This window comes from Topomyia yanbarensis, chromosome 3 (genome assembly GCF_030247195.1).
Source record: "Topomyia yanbarensis strain Yona2022 chromosome 3, ASM3024719v1, whole genome shotgun sequence".
Lineage (NCBI taxonomy): Eukaryota > Metazoa > Arthropoda > Insecta > Diptera > Culicidae > Topomyia > Topomyia yanbarensis.
The window spans coordinates 329748402-329762491 of record NC_080672.1 but is presented as its reverse complement, the minus strand read 5'-3'; the positions used below and the strand labels follow the sequence as shown (position 1 = coordinate 329762491).

Below are 14090 nucleotides of genomic sequence, written 5' to 3'. Positions count from 1 at the left end.
AGTGCATGTGTGTGTCAGATAAGGCCGCTGATTTTCTCGGAGATGGCTGAACCGATTTGCATAAACTTAGTTTCAAATGAACGGTTCTAACGCTCCCATAAGCTGCTATTGTATGTTTTGTTAATCCTACTTCCAGTTCCGGAGTTACGGGTTGAAGACTGCGGCCACATAGCAAATTTCCATATAAACTTGCACCATGAAGATGTCCTAATGATGCAATACATATTGAAACGGATTTAACATTGCCTTGTACACAGCTCAGCTAAGTTCAATTCGCAACCCCGCACATAGGGTTAGAGATTTTTCTAAAGAAATAGAAATAGATCAAATGTGTTGGGGTGATCAGCTGCTGTTGTGTGTGATTCCTCGCTTTGCAGGCAGGGTACGATCACCGTCGCCAGTGGGATAATCATATGTTCTTTCTGGGATGTCACCATACCCAGGGATAGCATAAGGGTTAGTGCATTGGGCCGGAGTCTCAAAGGTTGCGGGTTCGAGTCTCGCCTCTGGGTGGTGAATTTTTTTTCACATGATTGCTTAGCTTCACTCACCATTTCCGATCGTTTTTCCCCGTTGGATACCACCAGTCCTAAATAAGGTATTGGCACTTAAGCCAAAAGACCAAAAAAATTGAATTATTAGTTTAATTCGAACGGGCGGGTTCGCTCCCGTCATACCTCTGTTCACTGGGCAAGGGACCAGAAATCGACAGTCTTCATTAGCTCTGTCACCCACCGAAGTACGATGGGTAATGAACTAAAAATTAGACATCAGACGATTATAAAAACCCGGGCCTTGGTATCTAGCGGGGAAATTAAATAGATCAAATGTGTTGGGGTGATCAGCTGCTGTTGTGTGTGATTCCTCGCTTTGCAGGCAGGGTACGATCACCGTCGCCAGTGGGATAATCATATGTTCTTTCTGGGATGTCACCATACCCAGGGATAGCATAAGGGTTAGTGCATTGGGCCGGAGTCTCAAAGGTTGCGGGTTCGAGTCTCGCCTCTGGGTGGTGAATTTTTTTCACATGATTGCTTAGCTTCACTCACCATTTCCGATCGTTTTTCCCCGTTGGATACCACCAGTCCTTTCTAAAGAGATTTCTCTAACTCGACAAAGAGGCCACCTATGACGGTTCTTGATACTCCCGGGGAACTAGCAAAGTTCGTAACATAATGTCACACCTATTTCTCAGCAAATTCTTGTCTGATTTTTACAAACTTGGTTTAGAAGATAAATACAATACACCCAACGACTGCAAAACAAGGTACCAGTATTAAAATCACATCGGATTCGTTGAACCCATTTTCACCAACTAGACCTCGCTCACATTCTGTTTTGCAGTTATAATCCCTTTCCCCTCCCACTGTATTCCAAAATATGTTAACATGAAGACAACATTCAATTCATGCCGATTTATCCACTTAATATTTTTTGTTCCAAGGACGTCATCGTCAACATATTGCTCATCAGCTTCGTGGCAGTCATGTCCTTGTAAATATGAGCAAAGTGTCATAAGAATGTAATGGACATTTTCACAATTATATTAAATATAACCAGCTGTTGAATAAATGAGAAAGACACAATTACCCAATTGGGTGGATTAAAACAGGTTTTCATATTTGTTTATGCTGCCCATTAAAGCATAAGAGTCCCATATTGAAAAACAGCAAACCGAGAAAAACGCTTCTCAAGATTTACATTTTCATTGGACGCCTGGGACAACAATGTTTTGGTATTTTTTTCGATATTTTCTAAACAAATCCGGTAATCGTGTTTGTGTATTGTAATTCAATGATGACACAGATTACATTCCAATAGATAACTCATTTTCGACAAAAATTCGTATGGGACTCTTCTGCTTTTATCGGCAGTATATAACTCACCAGTAAAATGTTAATCGTCCCCGAAATGCAATGAAATTCTAAGAAGTTTAGTTTCTGTTCCAACTTCAGAATGACAACATTATTCATAGCCATTCATTTTAGGAAATGCGTGACGATCAAATGATCTCACAACACAGGAGTTTGCGTAGCTCCTGCTCAAAACTACATATTGCCATCGGCCGAGTGCTCGATATATGTGACACGAGAAAGGCAGCATTTTATAACCAATTTATTTTTATTTTCGGAAAATTTGGGTCACTCGTAAACGTTTCATCATATTTCTTCAACTCACCTTTGAACGAGACGCAGACAGATATTAGGAAAGGTAAGTTATTGTGGTCAAGGTCACCCGAATCGATGGAATTTCTAGTTTTTTTCCTTTGGCTCAATATATCAAACCTAGGTAGAAGATAGCTGAGATGGGAATTTCTTCGCATACAAATTGCTTCTGGTGAAATTTGGTAATCTTACTTTACTGCAAAACATCAGTTAACTTAGAGTGAAGACCTCACTATTAGACTCTAATGGGAGCTGTTAAATAGTTCTGACAAGTTTTACAGTCCTAGAAAGCGTAACTATTTTGAAGCGAATGGAAGCGCATGGTGCACGATTGTTCAAACACTTTTGCAAGCAAGCGATTATCCAAGTCGCGAATCCCAATGGCAGCCAGGCAGCTGCAGCAGACACTGACCAAGTTTTAATGACCGAATAAATCAAATCAATTAGCCGGTTATAAATAGAATGTTTGTATCCTCCGACCAATCCGTAAACAACGTACCCGGCCTTCACAATGACACTGACGATTCATCACACAGTGTGTTTCTAGGAATTGTTAGCGATTTTCAACAGCAATGTTCTCTGTTCCAGAATGGAACAGAGAACGCATGGTAACTAGTGTTTTGGAGCCTGACGATAAGATTTTTCCAATTTTGTTCTCCTCTCATATTTAACATAATTTTAATACAAATTAATCAAATAATGCAGTATGTAATTTATGAAAAAACTTTTAAAAATAATTTACTTGGTCACATTGTCACCCAACATGCGAACCATCGCGTCGTGTCATGAACTAGAGGGTACATAAATATCTACCCAGTTTGATAGCGCCCGCAGAAAGCAAAATTTCTAAACCGTTTCGAAAAACACTGTTTACACCCATCCCACACATTGTATCTAGACTCTAGAGTCCGGGTGCTACGTAACGCACCCATTACGTGTTTTCTTTTTGCAGCGAACCAACTGTTTGGACCAGTTGTGTGCCCCGTTCCATGCGTCAGAACATGGCAAAATATTCGCGCCGTCAAGGCGATCCTCAATCTCTTTAAATAAAACACCATTAATCCGTCAGTCGTGCATATATATGTACATACATAAAGTCAAATCGACGGCGACGTCTGCATCCAAACTCCCCCAACGATCCAAACGTTTCGACGAAGAGAATCACCATTACGCAAAACGACCACTTGCTCCCCGGCCGCAATGGCTCGAAATATGGCGCAAAACGATCGCAGTCAATCGTGCGCCAAGTTTGCATGTTTTTGCCGGCTTCGTAAAATCCACAATCAAACCATTCAACTTTGTTGCTTATATCGATGTTTTGCATTCTAACAGATCTCTTCCATTTGGTTTTTCCAGATCTGGCCCCGGCGTTTCCCTTCCGACAAGTTCAGCTCAAACAGGACGTCGATCCACGGCAGCAGTTCGACATTCTGCCCGAGCTAGGCCGGGGCACCTTCGGCACAGTTTTCCTCTGCCGGGAGCGTGGTACCGATTTGGAGCTGGCGGCGAAAATTGTGCCCTGCAAGAAGAAAAAAGAACGCGCCGATGCTATCCGGGAGATTGACATCATGAGCTGTCTGCACCATCCCCGGCTAATACAACTGTACGATGCATTCGACTACGAAAATAAAGTATATGTGATACTAGAACTGTGAGTACATCAACCGGTATCGACCCGGCCGGTGGCGTCGCGGCGGCATGCGACCTCCACAGCGAAACATGATTCACCGTGATCTCCTATATATTTTTCAGAGTCCAAGGCGGTGAACTGTTTGAACGCGTTATAGACGACGACTTTGTGCTGACTGAGAAAGCGTGCGCCGTGTTTATGAGGCAAATCTGTGAGGGTATGGAATATATTCACAGTCGGAACATAATTCATCTGGATATGAAGGTTGGTTTCGTTGCGGATGGAAAACGCCGCGGCAGATTTTGGGGGATGATGTTTTGACTAAAATTTGCTCATTAGTCATTTAATTGCGAACTGTGATGATTTGTAAAGAGATCAGACATCTGTGTTAGAAGTGCAGTCAGTAATCTCCGAACCCCCTTACACTGTCGTATGTTGTGCGTGACAGCGCGAATTCAGGGCGAGCACCGACTAATCCTTTAGCATGCATAAGTATTTTTGGGTTCCCCGGAATATACAGCCTCGGAATCGGTGGTGAAAGTCATCTCAGTAAATGGTAAACGGCACCTTTGTTTTATCGGTACATAATTATACCGAGAGCGTCGATCAGCTCTCTCAACCGGTAATAGTTTTAGGAAAGGTAATGCATTTCCTAACCTTTTCATACCCATGTACTTTATAAACAAACCATTTTTTTCACAACCATTAGTAGAGCTCATAACTGGCACAATTACCTTTCATTCAAGCTCTTACTGTTATATAATTATTGCCCCTAGGACTGAAGTTATTGCTATTAGTTTGATTGGATTGCGTTGGAGCAGTGCTGCCAGGGACAGCTTGACTTGACGGTGAAAAATGAAATGTTCCTTATCTTGCAATATTAATGAAAACTGATAAATCCTATCAATTTAGACTGTCCTCGACTACCTTTTCCATGCATATTGTCTATTACCGTAAACCGGAGTGACATTGATCACTTTTCGAAGTAATCATTACATATTTTTAGACGCAACACACTTTTTTTCAGGTTTATTATTTTTAAACCATGTACTGACGTATGGAGAACAAAATTGGATGGTTTTACCTAAAATTGTCCGCTTACAGCTATTTTTCCAAAAATGATTTCAAGTTGAAGTCCGTTTTCGTATTCCGGGGTAACTTTGATAACCTGCATGTTCACCCACATTAAGTTATTGATGTCAATGTTTTTAATTCAAATGTTTGTTTAAACTAGTTCTGGAAAGATACTCATTGTTGAATAGACGTAGTTGATATTATACAAAGTATTTTAATGTACTGTAAAATTCGAGTAACCAAAATTCGTATAATTTGTGTCCAACTAGAATAAAAGATTCTGAAAACGTTTAAAAGCGCTAAAATTGTTTAATTTCAGTGCTTTATCAATGCACAAAAAGTTTCATCCATTTTAACACATTAGAATATTGAACAATAAAAATCTTGCGATTTTTAGCTTAAAATATTTTGAAATAATTGCCAACTAGTTTCACAAAAAAATGTATTTAAAATAAACAAACTCTTAAAAGTAAATTTGGCACATCACACTATAAGGGAAAATAAAAACTCGCATGTAATTTATTACTCTTCCTGAAATCGGAGATTTGTTTGTTTTATAAAAAATAAACACTTTACGAAGCTTCGTAAAACTAAACTAAAGTCAAATTTCGGTTTCTTGTACCCAAAAACCGAACAATATACACAAAAATTATAAGGAATCAGTATTTTATAAGTTTAGAGTAAAAATCATTTCAAATTAAAATGATTCGGTAGAATATTCTGGTTTAATAAGCGATCTACGAAAAAAGTTTCGAGTGATCAAAGTCACCCCGATGATCAAAGTCACCCCGGTTTACGGTATAAATATTCTAGAAAAATTACATTGAGCATCGGAAGGTAAAAATTGAGCCACTTCTAGCACTACGAGAGAAGCTCATGTCTCGATCAAAATAAGTTTTTCGTGTTCCCCGAGCCCAACAGTCTTAAGCAAAAATAGTTTTGAAACCCTATATTCTGACAAATGTCAAAGTAAACTCAAATGCCAAATTTGACATCATTTGGACAATTTTAGACCCCCGCCCACTTCGCTTGAAGTTTTTGATATTTGTACTTTGAGAAAAAATAAAGAAAATTTTTATTAAATGTTATAACTTTCGGAGTAGTACTCGGAAATTCACAGTTAATTCCTTTTTTCTCGGAAAACAGGAGAATTTGGGCTTTAGGGAAATTATGTCTCAAAAATCTCCTATTCCTTATAGCTATTCTCCTATATGCCGCAAATCATACATATTTTGCTGTTTGTCTAATGTAAAAAGTCTCCGAAATCGAACGGAACTTTTTCGACCTTCATCAGGATACGAGAAGTTGGGGTTCTAGAGCCTTTCGTCATTCATATTAAATTTTATCATTTTCTCGTGCATATATTTCTAATATTCTTCTTTCAAATTCAATTAAAAGTATTAACGAGGTACTTTTAATTGAATTTGAATGAAGAATATTTGAAATATATGCACGAGAAAATGATAAAATTTAATATGAATGACGAAAATCTTAAGGAACAAAATAGAAGTAGGTTTGTAATTGGTAAAATTCAGATACATTAGATTTTATAATTAAATAGCACATATCAACTCTATTTGACAATAAATTATTATTATGTTCAGGAATAAAATGTAAATGTTTCATTTGAGGAAAAATACGGCAAGTTGAAGTATTAGAGCAGTTGATGAAAAAATGAAGTTCCTAGACTAAATGTCAAAAAATATAATGTTTCTGAATTTTACTGGAAACAGGTCTATTTCTATTTTGTTTTTAAAAATTTTCCACGTTCAACAAGGTACTTTCAATAAAAATAGATTGAAGAAAAATAGAGATATATGCACAAGAAAATGATTAAATTTGTTAAGAATGACAAAAAAACCCTAGAACCCCAACTTATCGTATACTGTCAAAAAATCGCAAAGGTACCGTTCGATTTCTGGGATTTTTTCATATTAGAGAAACTGCAAAAAAAGGTATGTTTTGCAGGATAGAACAGAATGATTATTAGGAATGGGAAATTTTAGTGACAAAATACCCCAAAACTCCAGCTTCCCCTATGTTTTGAGAAAAAAGCTAATTTAATTAAAATGCTAATTTTCTTTATATAAAGGTATAAATGGAAATTTTCCCAGTGCTACTCTAAAAGATTGAGTTAAATCTGCATTCTAGTTTTTTTTTTACAAAAATCGACTTTTTGGGATTTTGCACCCTTTTTACCTTTCTCAATAGAAAGGTATTGCATTTCCTCTGAAAATCGACTTCCTAACCGGTTTCACATACCATTCGATTCAAGACGTCGAGTACGGCAGTTGTCTGTGAAGGTGGGTGTGTTAGATTAGAGAGCAGAAAAAACTTTCAAAAAAGCCCTGAGTGAGCAGGAAAAAATTTACAACCCCGTCTCAGGATTGGGTTCTTGCCCAGAACCGGATTCTTCACCAAAACTACCTTACGGCTTTACATCAGAGAAGGGTTTTTTGTGCACAGCACACACTCTAATCCAACTACTTACAGCACTACTCCTCGATACACCACCAGTTCTCGACTACCCAGACGGGCTGGCAGTTTCCGCAGGATAAGAAAGCAGTGGTTCGAGACTTAGTGTCCATTAGACCTCTCCACATTTTGAAAAAGTTTTGAAATATACATGGGTCAGCTCAAATTTTTATTCTAGGCGTGAATTTAAGAACTTTTGCCAAAAATTGCTTAATTTGGACATGATTTAGAGGTGTCTCCAATCAAAAATCATGTTTTTGCTATGTTTCCATAGGAAGATCACTTACACTCTGATTTGATAAGCCCTACACGTCCACATATCATCAAAGGTTGTTCCTTACACATATCTTAACATGTTTTAACAGGTGAACATAGCTCTAATCGCAGTAGAAAATATGTTAACTGGATTTTCATATAGAAAAGTATGTTAAAACCAAGGAAAATTAGTAGTATTCTTTCTTGGTTTTGGTATTCTTCTCTATATAAAAATTCAGTTAACAAATTTTATATTGCGATTAGAGCTATGTTCACCTGTTAAAACATGTTAAGATATGTGTAAGGAACAACCTTTGATGATATGTGCACGTGTAGAACCTATCAAATCAGAGTGTAAGTGATCTTCCTATAGAAGCATAGCAAAAACACGATTTTTGATTGGAGACACCTCTAAATCATGTCCAAATGAGGTCATTTTTGGCGAAAGTTCTTAACTTCACACCTAGAATAAAAATTTGAGCTGACCCATGTATATTTCAAAACTTTTTCAAAATGTGGAGAGGTCTAGTGTCCATCCCTTACGAATACAATCTGAGCGGAAAACTTCGGATTGTCTAATTTACTCCCTTGTGCCATTTAGCATCAAGACTTGACTCCTTTGTGCCATTAGGCACCGCAACTCCCTTCTCGTACCATTCAGCGCTACTTACTCGTTGACATCCCGACTGGTTCGCTACTACTACTTGGTCTAGTCCTACTCTAACGGACAATTCCCCAGCGAGAGAAATTCTTCTGAAACCGAGCCAACCAACCAGATGTCGAGGTCAGTTCGGCGATTCCGGTAGAGCAGCGCATCCGGTTCGATGTAGCCCCGACGACCCGCGACTGGTGGTGTCTCGTCGCGGTCTACTTAGTCTCCGGCGCCTACGGACCGGCGGTGAATCTAGTTTGAACAGAAGGAGAGTTCCCTGGCAAAGGAAGTTCCCCCGATACCGAGTCTTCTTTGGCCTAAGCACCACAATTTCTTGACTCCTTTCGCTTCCTGTCTGCTACCATTTAGCACCGCAACTCCTTTAAGCTCTTTGGTTCCCTTCTCGTTCCATTTCACCCCACTTACCCTATAAGCCATTTAGCTCCCAACTTTACTAAATGTTGCACGCGAACTACTCGGTCTAGTCCCCGACGATGGATCTAGCCTACTCAGATGTAGAATTCCCTGGCGAGAGAGGATCTCCTGAAAACGAGCCAATCAACCAGGCGTCGAGGTCAGTTTCGTGATTCCGGTGGAGCTGGGTGTCTGGTTCACTGGGGTCCCGACGACCCGCGATTGGTGGTGTTCCGTCGCGGTGTTCCGTCGTCCACGGCGGTGAATCTAACTAAGCTGACGGAGAGTTCCCCGACGAAAGAAGTACTCCGATCCGATTCGTTTTGGTTTATATTTCTCTTGGGTCTACAGATAGGATGCCGTGATTGGTCCGGAGATTCCAGGTGGCGTGGCGTCGAGTTTGTTGGCGCCTCTGCGACCCGTACCCGGTGCTTTCTCTTGGTTTACTTGACTAGTCCGAGGCGGTGATGTTAGCTTACTCTGATGGAGAGTTTCCTGGCGGTGATGGCTCTCCTAAAACCGTTGCTCACTGCTCATCGCGCCATTTCCACTGGCATGCAGGTCATGATCTTCCCCACAAATCTGTTGACCACGTTTCAAGTGTTCAGGTCGCTTGTCATTATGTAGACGACATTATCCGGGTTGATGTCCGGCCGTCCCGTTTTGAATATCTCGATGTATGTAGCTTCGAACCTCGGACATTCAAAGACCAGATGCTCCGGTGTTTCCTCGAAATTCCCACACACCGGCCACACCGGTGATGTTGCGTGCTCGAGCCGATGAAGATACCAGAAGATCCCTAAAACAGCCGTGGCCCGACAGGAGCTGTATCAAGTGGTAGTTCACATCTTCGTGTTTTCTTTTGACCCACGTCGACAGGATTAGGATGAGCCGACCTTCCCTTTTCTATACTGTCCTTCTGTACATTCCTGCTGCCACCTCACCTTCGTGCATTTCATCAGCTTGTTAAGAATGATTCTTTCCAGGAGCTTTCCGAGGGTATCCAGCAGATATATGGGCCTGTAAGAGGCCGGTTCGCCCGGTGGCTTCCCTGGCTTTGACAGCAACACAAGCTTCTGTACCTTTTACATTTCGGGGACGTTACATTCATTTAAACACTTCTGCAACACAATCCTGAACATGTCCAGTTATGCCAGAATCGTAGCTTTCAGCACCACGTTTGGTATCCATCTTGGGGGCTTATTTTGATTTCATGCGCTTCGATGCTTCTGCGAGCACGCCGTCAATTGCGTGGTTCCAGTTTTCGCGGCATTGTGGCGCCACAAGCCGTCACAATCGTTCTTGTTAGATCAGCCGCATCCACGTTCTCGATCTCACAGTTCGGTAAAGGTGCCTCAACGAAGAGGTCTTCGTTGAAGGCTTTCGTCTTCCACTTTCGCTCGCCGATCATCCTTCTCCGTGCTGCAGCAGGGTTCCGTTGACCGATACGGTAGCGAATCGCCTGGTGATCACTATGAGTATACGTTTTTCATATTCTCCAATCCATGTTCGCCGTCAATGAAAGACTACAGAATGTGACGTCGATGATAGACTCCCTCTCGTCTATCCGAAATGTGCTAACAGAATCTTCATTGCACAATCGCACATCTAATATCGCTAGAGCTTTCTGCAGGATACATCCTCTTGTGTTGGCTACTCTACTACCCCACTCCATAGCCCAGCCAATGAGGTCACCACCAATGACTACCGGCTTTCGAGCGATCAACTACTCGGTTAACTGCTCCAGCGTTAGGCTGAACTGTTGCGCTCTCCGCCTTGGAGGAGCGTAACAGCTGCACATGAAGACACCGTTGATTTCGACGATCACGAAGCCGTCGTATGAGCGTTGTACCATTTCTTGAATGGGGAATCTGCCCATAACTTGTATCGCAGCCTTTCCTAACCTATCCGTCACCCAGTTACCGTTATTCAGGAGGTATTGATACGGCTCTGCAATCAAAGCGACGCCACACATATTTTCTGTCACAGACTGCCGCAACAGTTGCTGTGCGGTGTCACAGTGATTTAGATTTATCTGAATTATCTCCATTACCGTTGTCCTGCAGTCGCCCTCTTATAGGCAGAACATTTAAAGCCACCCGTGTGACGGTCGTTTACGTCCGCTGGAGCGCAAAGGAAGCACTTCGACCTCTGCGTGCTGTCTCTCGCAAGATGGCCCGGCAGCGGTTACCGGTAAACGAATCATCGCTGATCGGATCGTCAAGGTCACCTCGCCCAGGTTACACTGCTGTTTCAGTGCACCTCTCAGCTCGTCTTCCTCCGTGATTTCATCATTTCTCCCTCAAGGTCGAGCTGTTAATCGTCGAATCTTTCTTCAACTGGAAGAGCACCTTTTTTATTACGCCTGATTCTTACCACGTTTTCCCCCCAATCCTTCAGATCTGCGTCCTCTCTGACCTTCTTTAGCAGCGATGCATAGGTTGTCGAGTCATTGGCTTTGACGAGCACGGTTTCTTCCTTTGGCGCCTACTAACGAGTCACTTTTCTCTCTTCCTTCCGCTTTTGCTGTTCCCCGTGTTTCTCCTTCCGACCTACAACGGTACTCCAGCTTTCTCCCTGTTGGATGACGTCCTTTACTTCGGCAACGACGGCGTCCTCGAGCGTCTGCCTTTTGGCCCGCCTGATCTTCCGTCTCCTGGCGAAGTTCTTGTGTTCTTTGGTATCACGGAAACTGACGTGTTCCAATCTGCTTCTCCTTACTCTGCTTCGGAGGGCCTAGGAAGATAATATCCTTAGTCGACGCCAATACTCGCTCAGCTACACACGCCCTCCACTTTGACGTGTTTTTCGGATTCTGAGAACCATCTCCTTAATGTCCTTATGGACATTGTATCTCGCGTCCTCAAACTTGTGGAGCTTCTCCACCAAGTGCTTCGCTGCCACTACTTTTGGCTTCTGTGGGGTGTAACTCACCCCGATCTACTCTGGCTGTTGTTATTGCTGTTGCTGTTTCTGCTGCTTCTTCTCCTCCTGCTCTTCCTGAATAACTTCAGCTGCTGCTGGTAGTGGTGATCTCACCAAACCATCTCTGGCGAACGGATTCGCCTCGCCTGCTCCGTATGTGTGAGTTACGGTGGTCATGCTAGGGTAAACACTATTCTTTATGGGGATTAGTGTTCAGAGTGGGATCGGTGTAAAATCGGGAATGGTCCATCCGAACCTAGTACCACCAACTAAATGGTGTCATCATCAGGATGTTACTGGTGTCGATCCTGATGTGCCGGTTTGCACTGCGGTTGGGCTAGGGTGCTTTTATTGCTACGATGTTAGATTACTGAAATCTTAGGATCTTAGCAGAAGCGATACAGACTCGCTTCGTCGGAGCTGCTTTCGGAGTTATGACATCTTTAGAGGTTTAGCAAAGCCCAATCCAAACCCCATCATACCCTAGCAAGACTTCCCAACTCGCAGTGGGTGCGGGGGTTAGTGTTCCTAGACTCCTGTCCTTCCTGTCCCTGCTGCCCCCTGCCCTCTGCTGTGTGTGACCAAAAATGTCACTCAATTTTCTCACAGATGGCTGAACTGATTTTCACAAACGTAGTTTCAAATAAAAGGCACAATGACTTTCTGTTCTAGAATTACAGGGTGATGAGTACGACCACACAGCAAATCCCGATTTTAATGAATTCGGCAATGAATGTAAAAAGGTGAGTTTTTTCCAAAATGTGACCACAACTGCTTGGACTTGTAGTGCTAGGTCACTCACAGCCATTCAAAGTATTTTCGGCCACGTTGGCCGCCATCATCGGTTCCGGAAGCCCCGGCGGAAGTATCCAAGTTCAGAATAACAGTCACATCGATTTCTCGGAGATGGCTTGAACGATTTGACCAAACTTAATCTAAAATGAAAGGTGTTACATCCCCGTAAATGGCTATCAAACTTCATCCCGATCCGACTTCCGCTTCCGGTGTTACGGGTTGTGGCGTACGGCCACATAGCAATTTCCTATTCAAACCGCACTGAATGCAAAAAGGTAAAAAAATCACTAAAATTTGTGTGTCACTGGCTGCCACCCGCAGTCTGGTTGGCTGCCTTGACCACCATATAAGGTTCCGGAAGCGCATCGGAAAAGTAGCGACTTATCAAAATCAACAAACAAACATTAGTTTATCGGAGATGGTTTGGACCATGTTCGCAAACTTAATCTTAAATGAAAGGTTTATTAGGTGATACATCATCATTGTTTGGATAAATGAGAAAGGAACAATCGCACGACTAGGTGGATTAAAACAGGTTTTTTTCATATTTTCCTGGGCAGGGGTCTAAAATATTCCAAATGATGTGGAATTTGGCATCTGAGCTTATTTTGACATTTGTCACACAATGAAAGATAGGGGCTTTGAAAATATATAAATTAATACGTTTTTGCAACGTTCTATTGCTAAAAATCAATTTTTTCACGTTAAACAATGAGTTTATAATATAAAATGAAAAACCGAAAATAACATGCATTTTTTCCAGCCAGAGAATATTCTATGCCTAACAAAGACTGGGAACCGGATAAAGATAATAGACTTTGGATTCGCCAGACGATATGATCCAGATAAGAAGCTACAAGTACGTATACAAAGGCTTCTAAACTGATCCCGCATATTTTACATTTCGGTTTATTTTTAGGTTATGTTCGGTACAACCGAATTCACAGCCCCCGAAGTACTGAATTACGATGAAATCTATTTCTACACGGACATGTGGAGTTTAGGTGTAATTTGTTATGTTTTGTAAGTTGAAATCCTATTACGATATTGCAAAGCTAACGAATTTCTTTGTATCAACTAATCGTACGAGATTTCTAACCAACTGACTATAGTACTCTATAAAACGCATAGCTCACAGCTTTTCTTGTATATGTCGCTTTTGTTGTTATATCGCATATTGCATATTTTAGCTAATAACACATTGGACTTTATCACGACCTACATCCCAATCAAACTTTTGACCGTTCCCCGTTTCGACACAAACCACGCGTTCTCTGCGTCATTACAGGATTGTTGCACTAAATCCTTATTTTCCATCACAAACCCTCATTCTACGACTGTTAAAAGCCACTGTCTATAAAAGTAGAATCAGGACTACTCCAGGCAGTCGTGCTCTTTCTGTTCTACTAAATGTTTGACCTCCGTAAACTACTCTCGTACTATGTTCTATCGAAGTAGACTCCCACGGTAGGAAAAACTAACCCCTTTTTTCGCGAGGTTTTTTTTATAAAGAACATTTTAACGATATTTTTGAATTCACAGCTCTCAAGCACAGTTTTTTCTGCAGACGCAATAGAGGAAGGGCAATGTGACTACTAAAGACGGCGTGATTCTTGATAACATAACGTTTTAACTTTAGTTTTTATTATCGATAATCGAGCGCTGTTGGATTACTACAACCAATAAGTCAAGGGTTCTTTTCCAG

At 41.5% G+C, this 14090-nt stretch overlaps 1 protein-coding gene across 1 annotated transcript in view; it reads left to right on the top strand.

Annotated features, from left to right (window-relative positions):
- Positions 1 to 14090, top strand: part of LOC131693100 (myosin light chain kinase, smooth muscle-like) — an 89559-nt gene that overhangs the window by 34357 nt on the left and 41112 nt on the right. Inside the window, exons 2-5 of the mRNA XM_058980646.1 lie at positions 3522 to 3816; positions 3918 to 4059; positions 13149 to 13244; positions 13305 to 13408. Of these exons, the coding sequence (XP_058836629.1) occupies positions 3522 to 3816; positions 3918 to 4059; positions 13149 to 13244; positions 13305 to 13408 (637 nt within the window). The remainder of the gene's footprint in view (positions 1 to 3521; positions 3817 to 3917; positions 4060 to 13148; positions 13245 to 13304; positions 13409 to 14090) is intronic.